This window comes from Ailuropoda melanoleuca, chromosome 1 (assembly GCF_002007445.2).
Source record: "Ailuropoda melanoleuca isolate Jingjing chromosome 1, ASM200744v2, whole genome shotgun sequence".
NCBI classification, from domain to species: Eukaryota; Metazoa; Chordata; class Mammalia; order Carnivora; family Ursidae; genus Ailuropoda; species Ailuropoda melanoleuca.
In genome coordinates, this window is record NC_048218.1 from 129,425,320 (window position 1) to 129,447,549 (window position 22,230).

Genomic DNA, 22,230 nt, shown 5'->3' on the forward strand with positions numbered 1-22,230 from the left:
CTAACTTTTATTGAGCTCTTATGTATGTTACTTTTGTTAGCTCAGTATGTATTAGCACACTGAATCCTCATAATTACCCTGCGATTAATATTAGCTATTTTACATATTTTTAGGGCTGAATAAGTTGGAGTGAAGTTTTGTGTTTTGCTTTTTTAACAGGGTCTGATAGCTTCCCTACTGGCAAGGCAGCCAGGGAGAAACAAGAGAGACAGAAGTATCTGACTGTAGTTAGGGGTTAAATACCACTCTTCACAGGCACCTTAGTGATCTGAGCCAAGGCAAGAGAACATAAGTCAGTTTTGTGTAAGGATGTGAATGAAAATACTGGTAGGTAATTACTGGCTCAGCTGTGGAGCCAGTCACCTGGATTTGAATTCCTGTATTCTGCTACTTATGTTTAACTTTGTATAATTTAAGTTTTTGTAACTGCAATAGGGATACAATAATATCTGCTTCATAGAGTTGTGAGGATTAAATGAGTTAGTACATCTAACATGTGTCTGGTGCTTGATAAATAATAAATGCTAACTCTTTATTATTGTTATTAACAATATTAATTGCCTTGACTGACAAAGGACTGGAAACCAGAGACCCTAATATCTTTCATCAACCAGGGCTGGGGCTTTCCATCCAGGCTGGATCCCAGTCAGTCCATGGTTGGTTATTTTAGAGATAGATAAGCTCTTACTGTCATCTTGAGGGGTGTAAAAGTTGTTTGTTTTCAATGAATATTACCCAATACCAACACTTTTTTAACTTTTATTTTCAAGTTACCCGTTATTTGTATACGTATTATTTCTCAAACAAAACTGATAAAGATATCGTTAAGTGATTTCTCAAGGAGAAAGGTTAGGGGAGAGATTTTTTTTTTTTAAGATTTTATTTATTTATTTGACAGAGAGAGACAGCCAGCAAGAGAGGGAACACAAACAGGGGGAGTGGGAGAGGAAGAAGCAGGCTCCTAGCAGAGGAGCCTGATACGGGGCTCGATCCCAGAACGCCAGGATCATGCCCTGAGCCAAAGGCAGACGCTTAACGACTGTGCCACCCAGGCGCCCCTAGGGGAGAGATTTCTAAAAATGGGAAATTTCTTCAGAAATCTCTCTCTACCATAATAAATGAGAAAACCTAGAGAAGTCAAAGTAGTAATTTGACTGAAGTCATTGAGGTAGTAAGTGGTGAGGCTGGAGTTTAAATCTAGGAATTTAGTTCTGTGCCCTTACTACTAATTGGTTCTCCTCCTTTTAAAAAGAAACAATAAAACAAATTATTTTAGAGTGAATATAGATTTTCTGATTTATTTTCTTTTTGTAATGAGGGTAGTGTCTTACATTGGCCATGTAATAGGACTAGCTTCCATTTTTTTAAAATTTGCTTTCATTTCTAAGTGTAGAAGGACTTTTTTCCTGAAAACAAATACTGTGGTGTCAACAGACTATAGTTTGATATTGTTAGGTTTTTAAAATCAAATCAGAATGGAGTTAAATATTAAGTCTGATATGTACAGTATCCCTGGTTGATGTCTTTGTATGATGCAAATTAGCACAAGACTCCTTTTTTATTCACTTGGGTGGTATATATTAGAAATTCCTATGAGGAAAATCCTCATTTATATAACCTCAATCAAAAGAAACTGCACAGAAAGGCAGACCATTGAGGGGTGCCTGGGTGGCTGGGTCGGTTAAGATACTGACTCTTGATTTCAGCTCAGGTCTTGATATCAGGGTGGTGAGTTCAAGCCCCGTGTTGGACTTCATGCTGGGCATGGAGACTACTTAAAAAAAAAAAAATAGAGGGGCGGCTGGGTGGCCCCAGTTGGTTAAGCATCTGCCTTCTGCTCAGGTCATGATTTCAGGGTTCTGGGATCAAGTCCTACATCTGGCTCCCTGCTCAGTGTGCCTGGGAGGGCTCTGCTTCTCCCTCTCACTCTTCCTCCATCCTCTCCCTCTCTCTCTCTCTGAAATAAATAAATAAAATCTTTAAAAAAAAATGGAACTCTTTGCAAATGCAGCCATTTTAAAGTTTATTTATTTTTAGTAATCTTTATACCCAATGTGGGGCTTGAACTCACAACCCTGAGATCAAGATCGCACACTCCAACTGAGCCAGCCAGGCGCCCTGACAATTTCTTTTCTTTTTTTTTTTTTAAAGATTTTATTTATTCAACAGAGATAGAGACAGCCCGCGAGAGAGGGAACACAAGCAGGGGGAGTGGGAGAGGAAGAAGCAGGCTCATAGCAGAAGAGCCTGATGTGGGGCTCGATCCCATAACGCCGGGATCACACCCTGAGCCGAAGGCAGACGCTTAACCTCTGTGCCACCCAGGCGCCCCCACCCTGACAATTTCTTTATGTTAACATTTATTTTCTCAGTTGCAATGAACTATAATTTACACTACAGAATGTTTAAATATCTCAGATCCTTTGGGAAATAGATCTTACTAGTATGCAAGTTAATGTTAGGCCGATATTAAAATCCATTAATAATAATCTACATATGCACACAGAAAAAAGCAAAAGAAGTCTTCTGGATATAGAGATGAAAAGCCTGCTATGAGTCAAAACTTGATGGAAAAATTTTTTTCATTTCAAATTCCCCTAGGATCTAAGGTCTTCTGTGTGCGTGTGTGTGTATATTTCCCTATAGAGGCTTGTCATGTTAATTTTATTTAAAGAAATTTTACGGGGATGCCTGGGTATCTCAGTTGGCTAAGCATCTGCCTTTGGCTCAGGGTCCTGGGGCCGAGTCCCACATCAGGCTCCCTGAATATCGGGGAGCCTGCTTTTCCCCCTCCCTCTGCTCCTCCTCCCTGCTTGTGCACACTCTGTCTTTCTCTCTCTCTGACAAATAAATAAAATATTTTTTTTAAAAAAGATATTTTACAGAAATATAGCTACTCTTTTTTTTTTCTTACAAAACAGCTTTATTGATGTACAAAGAAATGCCATAAAAATCACTTGTTTTAAGTATCCAATATTTCTTACTGGGGTGCCCCCGGGGTAAGCATCCGACTCTTGATTTTGGCTCAGGTTGTGATCTCAGGGTAATGAGATCTAGCCCTGCATCAGGCTCCATGCTCCTCAGTTGTAGCATGTTTGAGTACTTCAATTTTTTTTTTAATTGCTCTGTATAATTCCACTGTGCCACATTTTGTTTACTCACAATTGATGGACATTTGGATTGTTTCTAGCTTTTTACTGTTGTGAATAATGCACATGTAAACATTTACATACAGATCTTTGTATGGACATACATTTTCATTTCTCTTGGGTAGGTAAGTAGGAGTGGAATTAACCAGGTCATAACTGTCAAACTCTTTTTCCAGAATGGCTGCTTCATTTTACATTCCCCCAAGCAATGTGTGAGGATTTCAGTTTCTCCATGTCCTTGCCCATATGTTACTCTTTGTCCTTTGGTTATAGCCACTTTAGTGGGTGTGAAGTAGTGTCTCATAGGTTAATTTGTGTAGCTATTTCTTTTCATTGATTATTTTGGGTATTATAATTTTAGTTTGAAATTACTGTAGCTTTAGAAATCCTGGAAGAGACTTAAACTGATGTGCTGTGTCTTTGCCATGTGAATATTGGTTACCCATAAGATTCCTACTCCATCCTGTGATATAAAGTCTTTGAATTGTGATTTAAAATTTAGGTCTCTTCAGGTAAAATCAAAAGGAAAAGAGATTAAATACTTGTCACAAAAACAATAATCAGTTGGTTGACATATTACTGATCATTTCCTGCTTTAGCTCTGCCATTAACTAGTTGAGTTGTACGGGGTTTTGGTTTTTTGGGTTTTTGTTTTTTTTTTTGTCTTGATCTTACCTATTATCATTAAATATGACTTCATTTCCCTGAAAGTGTGATGATAATTGATGAAGTAGTCATGGAATTTTCTTTCCGCTTCTGGTATATCTAAGAAAAAATACAAATAATAGATGTCCCTTGGCAAAAAATATTTCCATTTTTTCATCTTCTTAGGTTGGGCAATAAAAGGTGTAGTAAACTAAATATTTAATCTGCAGTTTGGTGCATTAAAACATTTATGGAATTTTCCTTTTGGTTTTGCTAGACTGATGAAACCCTGTTTAAGGAATTTACAAAGTGGGCAGAACTTTAAAACAAGTTGCATTTTTGGGTTAAATCATGCCCAGTACCTGTTATGGTTAAACAGTACAGTTGAGAGGACATTATAAATATACACATTCATTTTAAGGAAATGTTTACTTTTTTCTTCCTCTCAGTCCACCCGAAGTGCCTTGGTGGGGACTTTAACTCACTCTTAGAGGTTAGCCCTTAGCCTCTTCTATGCACAGAAATAATAAAGTTGGACTTTTTATTATAGTCCTGAATACAAAGAAAAAATGATAGCTATTCTTGGGCATGTAATTAATTAAAAACAAATCATGGCAAGTGAAGGAATAGATATATCTGAAATCAGTGGTATGCTTACTTAATTCTTTTCTAAACAAATAGTTTGAAATGGTTTCTGCTCTAAGACATGCCAGTTTCTACAGATTGCTGCTATTTTGAGAAAAGACAGTTAAGATTTATCTTAGGAAGGTAACACTGTGTAATGGAAAGCCAGCCTATGGGCATCTGTGCCTGGAGATGAGATCCAAATTCTGTATCTTAAAAGCTGTTTGGCCATGGCCAAGTTGTTTCAATCTCTCTAAGACTCGATTTCTTTGTCTTTAAAATAGTAGTGAAAATGTTGATTTATGAATAGTTTGTGAGAGAGTTCTAGCATAATGTCTGAGAGCTTTTAACATAAACATTCCCTTTCATATTGATACAATTTGTATTTGTACCACACACAGATACTCTAAGTTTTAAAAACTTAGAAATCAATCAAGTAAAAACAAAAAAACAAAAACAAAAAACCAATCTTTTGTTTCAATCTGGTTCTGTCATTTGCTATCTGTGACTTTGGACAAGTTATAGAACTTCTCTAGATCTGTTCAATTTTCTTTAAAATTGGAATAACACCATCTATGCCAAGGATTGTTATGAGGATTAAATGACATTGTGTAAGTAAAGTAATTGTCCCAGAGCTTCCTCTGTCATGGGTCTTGTACTGGGTGAATAACATCAGGTGACATTTATTGAATACTTACTGTGTGCTGCACACTTTCCTAAGTACTTCGCATGCATGGAATCATCACAACAACCCTATGAAATAGGCATTCCTGCCATCATCCTGATTTTATAACTAAGGAAACTAAGATTCAGAGAAGTCTAATAGTTTCCTTACCACCACACAGAGGATGCATGATAGAGCCAGAATTTAAATCCAGCTACAATGGGTTACAGAATCTACGCTCTTTAACTGATAGTGAGTGATTCCACTCCAAGGTTACGTCCCAACCTGGCCTATTTCTTCTGCCACTTTTTCCTCCCCTGGCTGTGGGCTCTTGGGTGGTTGTGGGTGATGGCATTAAATGTGCCTTTTGTGTCTTGTTCCTGCCTGCACTGCAGCCTGTGAAGGAGAGCAAATGTTCAATAAACGAAGCAGCAATTATTGTTGAGACCACTGTTGTTGTAGCTTGAATGTATTTGCCTAGGCTATTGCAAGTCTTGTACGTATACTGACTAGTTTGGTTTTGGTCAGTTTTATTTAACAGAGTAAATTAATTTTCATAAATGCATGTTCGGCTAAGTGAATTATGACCTGTGTTGTTGCTGAAAGCCTTTTCTTAGACTAGGTGGGAAGATGAAGTTCATGCATTTTGGTGGTTTTTTTCCCCTCTTAAGTTTGATATATAAAATATGAACAGCACTGTTAGTGGGAAAATGAAAATAGTTTGTCTTTGGTCTTTCCCTGAGTTTCAATGATTGAGAAACTAAAGAAGTGAAACCTTATTTTTTTTAATTAAGCTGTATATTTTAAGTAATAAATTGCTTTTAAAAAGCCATTCTAAATAGTTTAATAATTTATTTTTACTATTTTTAATAAAATTAAACTTTTATTTAAGAAATGAATTGTTGAGATAAGATTTACTGAAAAATTCAAAGAATTATTAAGTAATGTTAAATTTTAAGGGTTTTACTATAAAAGCTTTAAAACCCGGGGATTAATGTAACAAGTTTTTAAATAGAACTTTAGTATTTACCCTGGATAATATGTCTTGACCCTCTGTTTAATTCATGAAGTAAGGCACTGAATTATTGAATTATTTCATATGATTAATAAAAGCCACTAATGATCTTTTTTCCTCATTAGCAGGGTTCTTCACAGTTCATGATGCCAGGTTTGGTTAAGTGGAAAAGCAGAAGTTAAATTATCTTTGCCAAGATGACTTCTTGGGAAAGGTTATTAACTGGGCAGTACCTTGATTAGTAAATCCACAGAGAATGTACTGCCGTGTACCAGCAAGTTGGAAAATAAACAGTCTTCTTAAATTATGCAGAGTGGTGTTGGTTTGCATTAACAGCAATGTTCTCATTAAAGTTGGGCCAGGAAAAAAAACACCACTGGGTTCTGCTTCTACTTTTCACTACACACGTCAGCTGCGCCAATAGCAACAGCCAACACCTGGGAAGGAAAGGCAAACCAGGTCTGTGTGGGCCCCTTAGCAGCAGAATTTCTAGAAACTTGTCTGCAGGGCCTTGCTGTTTAATTTTATTCTCCTCTGTTAGCCATCGTCTCTGTTTCTCTTGCTCATCTGACATTTGGAATGGGAGAGGATCTGATTGGCTCAGCGTGGGTCAGCTGTCTAGGTTTGGATCACTGTGGAGGAGGGTGTGCGCAGGATCAAGTAACACAGACCTGGTCTGTGGCAGCGGCACTCACCGTATAGCAGGCCCTCAGTTCTTCATGCTTAGTGATTTAAAGATTTTACTTAAGTGTGAGAAACAGGTATTGAATCAACTTGCTTTTTAATCTTAAATCAAAAATTATGTTCTTATTAAAGATGGGAGCTTGGCATTTGAGGATTACTGAGAGACCCCTGAAATCACACTGTGTCAAGTAAATAGCTTTGAAGGTTAGTCTTTTTAATCTCTTGGGAGCTGAGGGGGCACAGAGAACAGGAGTCAGATGAGACAGTCCATGGCTGCTGCTTTTTTTCATATGGCCAGACCCTGATGGTTGCTCTAAGGGCCAAAAAGCTGATGATGGCCTTCTCTCCTTGGCTTCCAGAACTTGGAGTTCTCCCAGCTCTACCATGTAACCGTTTACTGGGCTCCCTTCCCTCCCTTCCCTCCCTTTCCTGTGTGAACCATTTGAATTCCTTCCATTACCACCTAATTCAGTTTAAGTGACCCTTCTGCCACAAGAGTCCCATTTGGAATGTTGTTGTTTTCTGGGGCAGTTGGTATATACTTTAGCATCTTGGTTCTTTAACTCATTTCCCCCCCTTATATCCTAGGATGTAGGTATCTAATTGCCCTTTATAGTAATAGACTTTTACAGTTTTGTTATTAAGGTATAACTTTTTTTTTTAAATTGAAGTATAACTTCTTGGCTGAAATTTCCATTCTGTAACTCATAGGAAAAATCTTATTTATATTTTCATAATGATACTTAATTAAATTGATTTTGTACAGTGGTAATTGCTTTCTTAACAACTTACCCCTCTCACAGTACTTTTCCTTGAGAAGATGTATTCAAAAGCATCTGGCCCAATGCCTAACACTTAATATTACTGCAATATTAGCTTTCATTTTCTCTTGATTTTTAAAATGATGTTTTATCATGATTTAAAAGTAATACATGTTGGGGCACCTGGATAGTGCAGTTAACCGTCTGACTTTTGGTTTCAGCTCCGATCATGATCTCAGTTTGGGGATTGAGCCCAGTATTGGGCTCTGGGCTCAGCAGGGAGTCTGCTTAGAATTCTCTTCTCTCCTCTCCCCCCTTCTCTCTCTCTCCCTCTCAAATAAATGAGTCTTTTTAAAAAAGTAATAAATGTCTATCATAGGAAAAGTGAAAAATGCAGGTGAATATAAAATCACACAATTGCCCTACTGTTAAGCTTGTGAATTTTTCCCAACAAAATTAGGATCCTATTGTATTTAGTTTTTCTGTTATCCTGTTTTCGTGTAACATACTAAAAGTATTTTCTCACATCACTGAATATCCTTTTAAAACATCATTTTAATGAGCATAATATTTTATTGTATAAATGTGCCATTATTTTTTAAACCCTTCCCCGTTTATATATAGCATTCATATCATTGAACTAATCTCTTATTTCTTTAGTAGCTTTATAGGTAGAGATTTCTGAATAAACAGGGGTGAACATTTTCAGGCTATCAAGACCTTAGTCTCCACATATGTAACCAGTCTCCCATCTCAGTGCCATCTCATTATGTATATGGATACCCTTTCATCCCATTCAGACTTTTTATCCTAGACCTCTTCATCTTTCTTGAGCTCTGACACCCACATTAGGATATTCTCCAATTGAATGTCCTCCTCACTGTGCATCGGTTTCAATGCCCTGTCTGTGCTGGGTTACTCCAAAATGTGGTCACCTTTCTCACCCTGCTCAGGCTCTGAGTTCCCATAGCCCACGAAGCTCCCCTTTAGACCCCACTTGGGCTGATACCTCACACCTAGCTCACCCATGTGTCAGACACTCTGACACTCTGCTTTGGGTCCCCATGGTTTTGCCCTGTTTAGTGACTTTAGCACTGAATTGTTTAGGCAAGCACAAGGGAAAATAGAAGATTTACTGAGGGGCCTTGTCAGGTGCGTAACATCAAGCCTTGGCATACTGTAGGTATTTGGTGGCAGGGTGGGCGTGCATGTGTTTGATTCTTTCCCTCCTGATCCTGGTTTTGGTAGTAAAAGGAAAAATACAAACATCATCCAGTAGACTGCTTCTAATACCAACTCAGCCGTGTCTGCTCTTCATGGTATCCCTAATCTACTAGTTGACACTGTATGCTTCTCCCTGAATGGTTGCTTCTCCGGACTCCAAGCTTCCATATCTTGGCTAATGACTTTGCCTCCAATTTAAATGAGATCGAGATTATTTGACATGAACTACCCACCTAACCTCCTCAAAATGTTTCAATATTTTCAGCTCTTCTTATTTTACCTTCTTTCTTTAAACTCTTTCTTCCTTTGGCTTTTATTTTAGTGTATTGTCCCACTTTTCTTCCTTCCTGGCTGAGAAATTTTTCTAAGTCTCCTTACCTGACTCTGATACATCTCCCCTCCAGGTGATATTTATCTTTCTTAGTGTGTTGTTCTAATCTCCTGAAGCTATTCTGCTTCCCTAGATTATCATTAAACACTAATTGTCCAAACACCTAGTTTTTGCTGCTAAGTTTCAGTTTTCATACCTTCTCAACTCTCTGACTCTAGCCCTGATACCTAGTTGGTGTTTAGCTCCAACAGCCTTTTTTTCAAATCTGTTTTTATTCTATGTCATGGTTAATGATACCAGTGCAGTCCTAGATACTTAAACCAGAAATTGTCTTCTCTTTTTCCCATGCCTGCATATTCAATAAGTTTTGTATTCTTGTATCTTTTACCTTACAAATACTGCTGTTTTTCAATCTCTCACTCATGACTTGATTCTGCTTTGAATTATAACTAAATATTCTCTGAATATTTTTCTTTGGATTTGTAACTTCTTAGAGGCAGGTTCCTTCATAGTCATTTCTTTTTGCTGAATTAAAGGACACTCTTCAAGACTTTTTTCCCAAACTTGAGTCAGTGTTTTACTATATCATTAACTGGTTTTCCCTAGGCAATAGGAACTTGGTCCTGATTCATGATTTGATTATATGTATGTGACCTGTAATATATTGTTCTTAGGGTTAAAGCAGGAAAGGGTGTGATTCTAGATGATGCATAAATTGACAGAATATGTGGGAGGATTTTTAAGTGGCTTTAGCTATTATTGCTTATAATTAATGGAATCTTTGCTAACTACCTAGATTTTAGTATCTGCAGATGATAATATGTTTTCAGACTTCGGTGTTTCTGTCTGAATGTCAGAGGCTAGCTAGAAATGTATTTTAAAACTGATGAGATTCTAGAAATCTGTTCCCTTTCTTGAAAAGTTACATTCCCCCCAAAAAAAGATTTTAATCTTTTTGAAAGTTTTATATTTTTACTCAAGCAGCTTTTCTTTCCCATAGTTAACATTTGATTATATGATTCTGCTATTAACTAAAAGAAGAAATAAAGGACAGTTGAAGAGGTTACAGAGACACTCTTTGCTTATAATTATTGATATTTGTTTCATGATTTAGACTTCTTTCTCCAGTTAAGATATCTTAACTTTTAATACTTACCCATATCCTCCCCTCCCCAAAATAACACTAGAATTGTAGAGGAATGTTTTAATGGTTGGATTAAAAGGCTTCTGTGATTTAGCTATTCATGTTTTTTAGAGTTCGCTTTTCATTTTTTTTAGAGTTCTAAAAAATACTGATTCAGAAGAATTAAAGATTTGGTAAAATAATTTGGTAGTTGTTATACATTCAAAAGAGTTACTGGCTCTTGCCATGTCCTCAGAGCACACCTTTTTGTCTGACATCATCCTCATTCATCTTTCATATCGTATAATTAAATGATTCAATTTCCTCATTTGGTCCTCATTGTTAAAGTCACCTGAGTGTCTGACTTCTATAGGTGTGTGGGGGGGCCTGCGTGTGCACGCACATAATGCGCAATCACAAACATTGGGCAGTATGTTGATTAAAATAGGACATTGTGAGGGGCGCCTGGGTGGCGCAGTCCTTAAGCGTCTGCCTTCAGCTCAGGGTGTGATCCTAGTGTTCTGGGATCGAGCCCCACATCAGGCTCCTCTGCTATGAGCCTGCTTCTTCCTCTCCCACTCCCTCTGCTTGTGTTCCCTCTCTCCCTCGCTGGCTGTCTGTCTCTGTCAAATAAATAAATAAAATCTTTAAAAAAAAATAGGACATTGTGAAGAAACAAGAGAATAGAATAGGAGAGTATATAAATGGAGAAGTAAGGGGAAGTGCTTTCAAGATAGTAAGTTAGAAACAAGGCTCTTCAGGAGCAGGTATAAGGACTCAGAGATATTGCCAGGCTTTCAGTAGAGAAATCTGTTTGAAAGGCGGTAGTTACGAGCAAAGAACAGTGAAAACCTATTTGATAAACTTTGAGAGCTATACTTTGGAATTAAAAGTTTAAAAAAAAAGTCTCAAGAACTAGTTTCTACTAATGCTGGGTAGGGATTTATCTCAAGGTTAATCAATAATTCTAATAGTTCTGAGTGACCCTAATAGTTTCTTTAGAATGTTTTGGTGATATGAACAGAAGTACTAGGTCTGATTTCGTAATGTCTGCTGTGACAGCATAATTTGAGGGGTTATAGATATAAGTTTTCTTTCATTGGATATTTTATTCTCAGAGTCACTGTTTTGTTCAGTAACTTTAATTTTATTATATTGTTAAACACTTCAATTCCTCTTTTTTTATCAAACTTTTGAGAATGAAAGTTACATAGTTTAAGCGTCTGGGCAAATTAGGTTTTGGGTGTTGACAGCCCTGTTTTCATTTACAAACTGTGAACAATTCTTAAAAAAAAGTATAACATTGGTTTTTAATTAAGAAAATGGCATTTATCTCCACACACCTTACTTTTGTTTTCTTCTTTGTACCTTTTGCTTAGGCATTTCTCGTTGCTTATGTTGGTTCTTTCTTTTTTTCATAGTAGTAATGAGTCTTTTCTGTCCCCATACTCATACATTAAAAAATTGTGGCCATCCAAATCATCATTAGTGAATATAAATATTATTATAAAATTAATTTAAGTATAGGTCAACTCTATCAATTTAAAAATGAGGTATTAGGCTTAGAGAGACTGATTTACCAAGAAAGGAAAGAACTGATATTTAAAGAGCACCAACTGTATACCAGACATCACCTTCATTCTAGTTCGTGTGAAGTATGTTTCATTGTCCCCATTTTACAGATGCTCAGAGGTCAAAAAACTTGCCAAGACCATACAACTAGTCATGATGGAGGCAGGATGAAAATCTACTTCTCTTGCACAGTCTGGGGTCTTTTCTACTCCTGTCAGCAAACATTAAAAGTTGATCAACTAAGGCAGTGGGAGAATAAAAGATTAAAAACCAACACTCCAAATATAACAAAGGTATTTTCTGATTGAGGACTTCTATTTTTACAAAAAGAAAAAAAATACTCAAAGTTAAAAATTATCTTTGGTTGTCCAGCTAATAAATCGCTATTAAAATATGGGACTTGTCATAGGTATAAAAAGCAGTATGACCTTTACCTATAAGGGTCTTGTAGTTGATGATGTATGTACAAAAAACTAGTCCCAGAAAAAATAGAATATATTTACTGTCACTTTAGAGATGGAAAGAATCAACAAGGTCACAGGCATCTCTTTCTTTGTATTTGTTTTGTGTGTGTGCGTATGTGTGTGCGTGTGTGTGTGTGTTTTTAAACGGTGAAATTGTCTTAAGAGATTCTTGAGCTTGTATCCTTGTCATGCCTTTAACACACACTCTTGCTACCAAAGGTGGACTCTATTTGTCCTGGCACATGACTGGCCTCTGATGCTTACTGAGTGGGCCAAGCTAAGAAGGGATTTGGGCTCTGTGTTAACTTTTTGAATTAAATTTGATGTTTGTGGGAATTAATAGCTTGCTTTTCAGAATTTCTGAAATGAGATTCCAGAAAATGAAACTGAGCATGATAGAAGTAGGAAAAATTAGGACTTTGATATATAGTATTATGGTCTATCTGTTCATTCACTAAGGAAATAAGGTGCTTAAAATATGTGTGCAAATCTGGGTCTTCATTTGCCCTACTTATATTTATTTGTGAACTCTAAGTCTTTTATCTAAGCACTTAATCTAATTAAACTATTGGTAACTACCTTTTTGAAGCAAGACACCTTCTCTTTAGCCTCTTGATATTTGAGCCACTGCTGTTCTGAATGTGATGACCTAAGAGGTAATCAGCTTACCTAAGAGTAGCTTTTCAAATTATTTTTCAAACGTTTCTTTTCTAGAATTCCTTAGTGATATGTGTTTCCCATTTCACCATCTAATTGTCTAGGTTTTAACATTTGTACTCTTGATACCATCATATTCATTACAATTTTTTTTTCTTAGAAGCCTGATTCTGACAGACACCTAGACAAAGATAGTCTTTTTCTCCACCTACCATTCCTCTCCTCCCTCATCCTTCTCAATCCTGACTTTCCCTCCTTGTCCTCCCCTCTTTTTCCCTTCCCCGTTTTGTTTGTCTCAGTGTACAGAAATATAAAAAATTAGACTGATGATAGGTAGAGGTAGATGATTCCCAGTAAAGATACTTTTGTAACATTAATTTCCTAGATAATTAGTTCAAATTACTTTGGAGTCCACCAGACCTGGATTAGAATCCTGCTTTGTAAAAGTAGTACCTATCTGTTATTAGGGGAAAAAAATGATACAGTATCAGTGAATACATAGAAGAAAGTAAAAGTGTTGTTCTCTTATATATTTCTTTTAGATAATTTCTATTAATGGCTTTCATGTTTCTTTCTAAATATCTACTATGTATTTACATATATACTTAATGTAACATTAGGTACATTAATTTCAGATTTATACCACATACATTTTCCTTTCATGATAGTCTTCAGTAGGTCAGAAAATATCTATAGTGTTCATTTAATTCCATTTTAATTCACTTGATATTACTGTGGTATCTTAGTTTCTGCTTATTTTTTCCTTAAAAAAATTTTTTTTACGACTTTCAGGATGCTGATCCCTCAGTTGTTTAATTTTATTTTTTTGGTTTTTAATCATCTTAACCTCTGTAAAGGTACAAAGTTCCTTTATAAAACTAGGAGGAAAGAAAGTACTAGAAATAATCCATGAGAAAACAGATACTAGAGGTGGAGAAGATAGCAAATAAAGATATTTGCATCTTACGGCTTCAATCTTAGCTGAAGTAGTTGGCTAGATGTTATGCTGGGAGAGGTAATGCTCACAGTAATTAGGAATTAAAGCCCGTGGGAAGGAAATTTAGAATTGTCCTTACTGTCATTATGGGAAGTATTGCAAGAGATCAGTATAGGATTGTCAGACCTGCTGTTGAAGATGCAGGATGAATTTGTAAAAAGGGCAAAGTGTTGGGTCTGGGACAAGGTTAAAAAAAAAAAAAAAGAGTTCATCTCTGGTTGGGCAAGAGGAGCCTGGAGGCTTAAGGTGTTCATGGCATCTGTGGAATAATAACCAGAGTGTTAATAAAATTGCTTACCATAGCCAGGCACCAGAGAATGAACTTTTTAAATATGTACAGAACTGTTGTCTGCACATCAAATGTAAATCAGGATTTCAGAGTCTTCTCTCATAACATTAGAGAAGCAATGTTTTTCCCTCCTTGAAACAGCTCGTCAGTTTGAAGAATATGGTTGGAAAGCCATAGATCTACTCATACACTAATTACCTTGGTATTTGTAAGTCTGTCTACCGACAAAGCATTATTTGTATATATATCCTTTTGCTGCCATAAAATGTTGGGCACTTTTCTAGACACCCAAATGGTGGAGGCATTTTGGAGGGCAGGGGAGAATCGTTAGGAGTAGCCGAAATGTGGAAGTAGCTAAAATATTACATAATATTCTTTTCTCAGTTGAAGAATATATTATCTGATTAAAAATTCTATTCTGTTAGACAAAGGTTACTGCTGAGATTCCTTTAATCTTTTGTATGGCATTTAAAAAATAAGGTAATTTTTTGTCCTGATATTTTGCAGAGAACTATAATTGAACTCAGCTTTGTGATTTAATTTTATGTGGAAGAAATAAAAAAAGAAAGAGAGAAGGGAGGAAGAAAGGAAGGGAGGGAGGAAGGGAAGAAAGAAAGAAAAAGAGCAAGAGAAAGAAGAAGAAAGTTAGTTTCAAGTTTAGGTGATTTAGTAAAGTCTGCCAAGTGTCTGTGTGTTAGAGGTAGAATAGAAATAGAACCTTTTGAAAAATTTGTTGAGTTATTTGCTTTTAATTTTGTTAGCACAGCTCTGCAAGTTTTTCTTCATCCCTGACTCTTAAGTCTTGAGCAGTTGGTTCTTTTCTTCTTCAGTTTAAGGTTCACTTCTTTTCTTGCTCTATGTCGATTGGCCAGAAGATTATGTTTCTTTCAGGGAGACAGCTTGACCTCAGCTGCAGGTGTTCTGATCTATGTTGACAGATTTCATCATGGAACCAAAGAGGCTTTAGATCAGAAGGGGTCTTTCGAATTCCTTCCCTGTCCCTTCTGGCATCCTGCCACCAGCCTGGTTTCATGAGGCCTCTGATGTGGCACGCACACATCCCAAGAAACAAACAATTTGCAGATACAATTCAGTCTGAATTTATATTTAACAGTAATTTGTTAATGGCATCTGCATTAGTAAGCAGAGCTGTGACCATGTAAAGCGCCTGCATTTAGGTTCTTGGCACCCTCACAGTGTTTTTCAAGAAAGTGGTCTATTTACTTATGTAACTGAAAGGTCCATCTGGTAGTATCTTTACTTTTTTTTTTTTTAAGATTTTATTTATTTATTTGACAGATATAGAGACAGCCAGCGAGAGAGGGAACACAAACAGGGGGAGTGGGAGAGGAAGAAGCAGGCTCATAGCGGAGGAGCCTGATGTGGGGCTCGATCCCATAACGCCGGGATCACACCCTGAGCCGAAGGCAGACGCTTAACCGCTGTGCCACCCAGGCGCCCCATCTGGCAGTATCTTTAAAACAAAAATGTCTGCTGCAAAAGAAAACTGATGTCTCCACTTGGGAGAGACATTTAATTGCTTGTAATTGAAAGTGACATTTATCTAGTTTAAGAAAAAAAGCTAAGATCCCACATTCTATTACAGTAAAAGCTGTCCTTCCTCTAACCCATCAAGTCTTTGAAAAAAAAAAAAAGCGCTCTCCAATAAAAAAAGCCATCTTTATCCTTTTTATAGGACTACCCCTCACCACTACTGCCCTTTTTTTAGGGTTACATTCTGCTATTTACAAGTACCTCAGCCTTCAAAAAGCCTTTCCACTTTTAGGCACTGCTTCTCTGCAAGATTTATTATTATTAGACTTTCCGAGCCTTTTTAAGCCTGGAGCTATTGATAACCATGCTGGAATGGCATCAGACCTAGTAAGGCCAAGGGTTGACATGCGTTTCTGATTTGGTCTTTTGCATATGCATTATTTTATTTTCTCTGATTTTAAGATTGTGGGATATATTCCCATGTCCATATTCTTTTTTTTTTTTTTCAAGATTTTATTTATTTATTTGACATGACAGAGACAGCCAGTGAGAGAGGGAACAGAAGCAGGGGGAGTGGGAGAGGAAGAAGCAGGCTCCCAGCGGAGGAGCCTGACTTGGGGCTCGATCCCAGAACGCTGGAATCACGCCCTGAGCCGAAGGCAGACGGTTAATGACTGCGCCACCCAGGCACCCCTCCTATGTCCATATTCTTGTCATCTTAAAATAAAAATAGAGTTCTTTTTAAAGAGAATTTAATGCATTCTTTTGTACATGAAAACAAAATACTGCCAAATAATCATTAAAATGTATTGGTACCTATCTTTTATTAGTTTGGGTTATTGTTTCACCAAAAAATGTGCAGTGCCACTGAAATAGTAGCACATTTTAAAAATAGGTTTTGATTGGGTTAAACCCAGTCATTCTGAATTATCAGGTTAAAGCAGAATTGCTCTTGTGGAATCTGTGTCCCCATACTTACCTTTTCTGATTTTAAAAAGGATGATTGTTTGATTGAATTTAAAATTTAGGAGGGCAAAGGACAACTAGTCATTGCAGGTCAGCTCTGCCATTAAGTCCAACCAATTGGTTATTGCTAATCTATTCTGCTTTAGAGAGAGACTCATGGCAGTTTGGTTACAGTTCAGTCCATATAGCTTGGTCTAGGTGTTCTAAGATTTTAATTTGCCGCGTATATTATATCACAAAGCGATTTTAAAAATAAGAAAGGAGTCACAGGAAATTGATGAAAAAGAGAAAAGGATTGAAAGGACCAGAGAAGTTTGTATGAATAAGATGATGTGTAAGAGAGAATAATTGAAATGAAGGGCACTTACGGAGTCATGTAATCATTTTATTCTACCCCCTTCATGTCTGTCTTTAAACCGTCTTGGATTCTCAGTTTCTCATTTCTTGAAACAAGATTTTAAAAAAATGTATAGATAAAAAAACTATTGGGTAGAATGATGTTTTGAGTCAGAAAATACTCTTTCCTGAATATCCTCATAATATCCCTGCCTGTCTCTGGTCTCTGTCTGTCTTATCTCATAATTGTAATTAACTGAAGCAATTTTAATTTCTCAGGATTCTAATTTTCAATTAACGCTGAAAGGGAAAATCCTCACTTAAAACTATAAACTAATGACCCATTTCAGTGTCCCATTGGACATTGGGAATTAAGGTGCTGGGGACAGTAGGTGTTAACAGCAAAGAACTTAGAGACAGACAGTAGGAATGGTTTGTTCATCCTGCCCAGGTGAAGGTATAGTTCAGAGAACCTTCCATCATCTTGAGAGCGATGGGCATAAAAGCTAAAAGGGATTCTACTTCTTGATGTTTACCCTGTGTCTTCAATCATTTTCAAGACTTTATTTTCCAGTTTAAACTGTAATCCACGTGGTAATTGTGATCTACATGTTAATGAATTTTTAATTCTGTAGCATTTGTTTTCTTTAAAAATAACTCCATAAAGAAATTATTATTGGTAGTTTTTTCTTGGAAGTACCAGAGCTGTGTTTATTTAAAATAAAGGATTTCCTGGGGCAGTGGTTCTCAAACTTTAGTAGTGTATCAGAATCATCTAGAGGAATTTTTAAAACACAGATAGTTGGGTGCCACAGCCATATTACTGATTCAGCAGCTCTGGGGTAAGGCTGGAGAGTTTGCATTTTCAGTAAGTTCCCAGGTGATGCTAAAACTGCTGGTCCTGAAACTGTACCTTTGAGAACTACTGCAGTACAATACCGATCCCAGAAGTCTGAGACACAGTTGAAACTACTCGGTGCTGAATGAATGCTGAGTTGTTTATAATGCAAGCAGAGTTATACCTATTGGACAAGTACCAACAACAATCATTTAATGCAGTGTTGTATTTTATTTATTTTCATAGATTGGAGCATATGATCAACAAATATGGGAAAAATCTGTTGAACAAAGAGAAATCAAGGTAACAAGTTTATTTCACTTTGTATATTCTGAAACATAGCTCTATAAATTGGTTATTAGCCACATTTTATTTTTTATCTTTCCATACACTTTTAAGGTATAAATATTACTTATTCTATCCAAACTTTTAAATAAAGAAGTAAACTCTTGTGCTGGCATAGTCATGTGTCTTTACCTCTGATGTTTTCCTTTGTCTTTTGTTTTTTTGCTTTTTAGCATCTTTCTGTTCTTTTAAAATTTAATTTCTAATGATTATTTTTTATCAGCTCTCTTCCCCTTTCACTTGTCACCTTATACTTCTAGTTTGCTTTTCCTCCCTTTTGATGCTGTCATTGCTCTGTACAGTTTATTAAACTGGTAAGTGTTTCAGGACTTTTCCCGCCTGAGTGATCTTGTCAAATGCTGCTCTGCTTCATTGAGATCTGCTTTTGGTGCTACTAACAGAATGACTTGGACGCAAGTAGAGTCGCTGAAGAGTTGGTCATTTTTTAAAAGAACTTGGGAAAGTAAGGCATTAATCAAAATGTTTTGTAGTAGGTGGTTTCTTCTTGAACATGTTGATAAGACATTCTCCATAGGCTACCTTGCTAGCATGAAAACTGTTTTTTAACTAAATTTGTTCTGTTTCTCAGCAATTGCTCCTTTTTGATAATAAGATTTATATTTTTCATTTGCATAGATAATACTAATCCGTGTGTTCCTGCACGAGCTAAATTTAATCTGAGCCCAGAGAATGTTACTTTAGCGACTTGACATTTTCTATTTTGTATGAAAAGGTTTATGTTAGATTGGAAACCAGTGTCTATAGTTTTTTAAAAATCTGTCAAAAAAAATCTCAGTGTTTAGACAACTTAGTCATCTATGATAAAGAACAAAATTCTTTGCCATTGGTCAATTTTAATCTTTAAACTATTTTCATGTAGAATTAAATTTGCCATAAGCACCTGCTATGTATTAAATACGAGATTAAATCATGGAAAAGATGGAATGGATTATAATTTTATAGATGAGATTCATAATTACAAATGAGATCGATTCAGTTTAGGTCTCTGTTGGGGAGTGCAGGGGAAAGCAGCCCTGGGGAGGTTAGGAAAGACTTCTCAGAGGAAGTGACTCATGAGCTGAGTTTGACAGACATTAGGGAGAATGAGGAAAACATTCCAGACAGAAGAGCATATGAAAATAAACATGCAGGAAAGGAGCATGACTGACTGAGGAATCCTCTAGGAGCTTGACTGGTAATAGGTTGGATGGAGGAAGGAGATTGGGGTGGTTAGGCATGAAACTAGAAAGGAAAATGGGAGTCAGAATGTGCAGGGGCTTGACTGTCTCACCCGGGAGAGTCTGGACATAATCTGGAAAACAATGAGGGAGACATTTAAGGATTTCAAACAGAAAAAGTTACGTGATTAAATTTGTGTTTTAGAAGCTTCACTCAGGCAGCACCAAGTGTGGTGGGAAACACTAGAAGAGGAACAGGTTTAATATTGTGCTGTAGAAATATTTAGGTGGTACTTCGGAGAGAGATTTGGGAGTCCTTGGTATGAAAGTGTGTGTGTATATAGGTATGTGTATATGTGTGCTATATATATTTATTATAACACATTATACAGATGCAGCTATAGGAATGAGATTTACACTGGTTGATGACAGGAAAAGGATGAGAACAGAATACTGGGAAACATTTAATGGATAGATAAAGGAAGAGATATAAGTGAAGGAGGTAAGAGATCCATGAGACAGTAGTCTGGCAGTAGTATCACGAAGAGTAAGAATACTGAAGCAAGTAAAGAGCCCTGCAGACTTAGTAAGATGCCTTGAAACCTTTTAAGCTGCTCATCACAAAATACTACTTTCCTCACTTTGAGGACTAGTTTAATGCCTAAACAGAGGTTAGGGTAATGGAGGATTATGTTAGCCATTCCTTGGTGCGTTGACAGGATGAACTTGGAGAAGGCTAAGAACTGTAACTTTTTTCTCAAATATGTCCTTTAAAGATAGTGTTTTGTAATTGTAAGTGTAGAATTAAAAACAGTATTAAAGCTTACTCTTACTATTTTGAATTAAATAAAGGGGTCAATTTGTTGATAAGCCTAAAACTTTAATTCCATTCTTGCTAAACATTTTAGTGGAGGCAGATTATGTATGGTGTAAAATAATTTTGCATTTATTCTAAGGAAGGTAGAGAAATAACTGTGGCGTATTAATATTAATATTTGATTTAAAAGAAACCCAGGGGCGCCTGGGTGGCACAGCGGTTGAGCGTCTGCCTTTGGCTCAGGGCGTGATCCCGGCGTTATGGGATCGAGCCACATCAGGCTCCTCCTCTATGAGCCTGCTTCTTCCTCTCCCACTCCCCCTGCTTGTGTTCCCTCTCTCGCTGGCTGTCTCTATCTCTTTCGAAAAAAAAAAAACAATCTTTAAAAGAAACCCAAAACACTGTACGGATCCTTAGAAAAACACTATACGGAATGCGTTGAGTTTGTCCTCTGTTATTGGTTGTCTGTCACAGCGATGAGCAGCAACTAAAGAAACCAAAGAAAACTATAAAAATATATCCCTTGGAAATGTTTATTTTTTTTAAATTGAAGACCCTTAGGTGATATTGCTAAATTTTTTATAAGTTGCAAGTTATTTTTTCCTTAGACATTTTAGAATTTATAACCAAAGCGTCCATTTTCTGTTCACTTTGACCCAAATTTAAGAGTAAATGTGAAATTTCCCCCAGTTTTAGTACTTACTAGAGTTATAGAGCTTCAGTAAAAAGAACCATGCTATTTAAAGTCATTATAGAGGAAAAACAGGATGGGGGAAACTAAATAGGATTTCTGGAAAGTGAAACTTATGGTTACGTCCTTTGGTGGAGTCACAGTATTATAATAGTTCCATGCATGGGACGTCTGCATCGTTGAACAGAGTACTTTCTAAATTTAAACAGCTGTTACAAGCTTTTGGGCTCAACATTATCTGTGTACTTACAGATTTTAAAAAAATTCAAAACTTCATATAATTTGTGTTATTGTGCCTTAGGAATGTACTGTAAGAGTTTAAGTGTATATTCAATAAAGAATATATTACTTGGATTCTTGGAAATTAATTGCCTTTATAGTGCCCGATTGTTTCTACTCTCTAGTTAAATTAGTAGTTATTAAAATCTTTTCTTTGGGGGCGCCTGGGTGGCACAGCGGTTAAGCGTCTGCCTTCGGCTCAGGGCGTGATCCCGGTGTTATGGGATCGAGCCCCACATCAGGCTCCTCCGCTATGAGCCTGCTTCTTCCTCTCCCACTCCCCCTGCTTGTGTTCCCTCTCTCGCTTGGCTGTCTCTATCTCTGTCAAATAAATAAATAAAATCTTTAAAAAAAAAAAAATCTTTTCTTTGGAACTTAGTTTTCATTTTTTGTTTGTTCATTTAAACTTTTTGATGGTCCATAATGATAGTCCTGAAAGCTATGCTATTTTGCATGAATATAGTTTACTCTAAACCAATTTAAAATATTCCAACTTAAAATATCTACTTAATTAAAATCAGATTTTATGAATGCTTATGTATGGGTGCTAATATTTTTATTTTTGTGATTGAAATCAATATTAGAAGATCTGTCAGTGAAATTTCTCTTTGTTTTTCTTATTTTAAACCCTCTAAATATTCTGATAGGTTACTGTAAAGGGGAATTTTATCAAAACTGGCAGTTATTTAAAAAAATATATAATAAATAGATAAATAAATAAATGGTGCCTGGGTGGCTTAGTCGGTTAAGCGTCTGACTCTTGATTTTGTCTCAGGTCATGATCTCAGGGTTGTGAGATCAAGCCCCATGTCAGGCTCTGCGCTGGGCGTGGAACCTGTTTAAGATTCGCTCTCTCCCTCTCCTTCTGCCTCTCTCCCTTCCCCTGTTTACGGGCACATACTCTCTCACTGTCTCTCTCAAAATAAATACATAAATAAATAGAACTGGCAATTGTGCTGTGACTCTACAATGTAGCTCAAAATAAATGTTTTAATAAAATATTAAATAGGAAATGAACCACATACGATAAAAGTCAAGAAGATTAAATATGTTGAAAAACAACACAATTGCATAAATCAAGTTAATT

General features: G+C 36.5%; 1 protein-coding gene across 2 annotated transcripts in view; it reads left to right on the top strand.

Annotated features, from left to right (window-relative positions):
* PHTF2 (putative homeodomain transcription factor 2) overlaps nt 1–22,230 on the top strand; it is a 120,044-nt gene that overhangs the window by 46,367 nt on the left and 51,447 nt on the right. For both annotated transcript variants that reach the window (XM_011225517.3, XM_034667028.1), the window contains exon 3: nt 18,080–18,136. In XM_011225517.3, the coding sequence (XP_011223819.1) occupies nt 18,080–18,136 (57 nt within the window). The remainder of the gene's footprint in view (nt 1–18,079; nt 18,137–22,230) is intronic.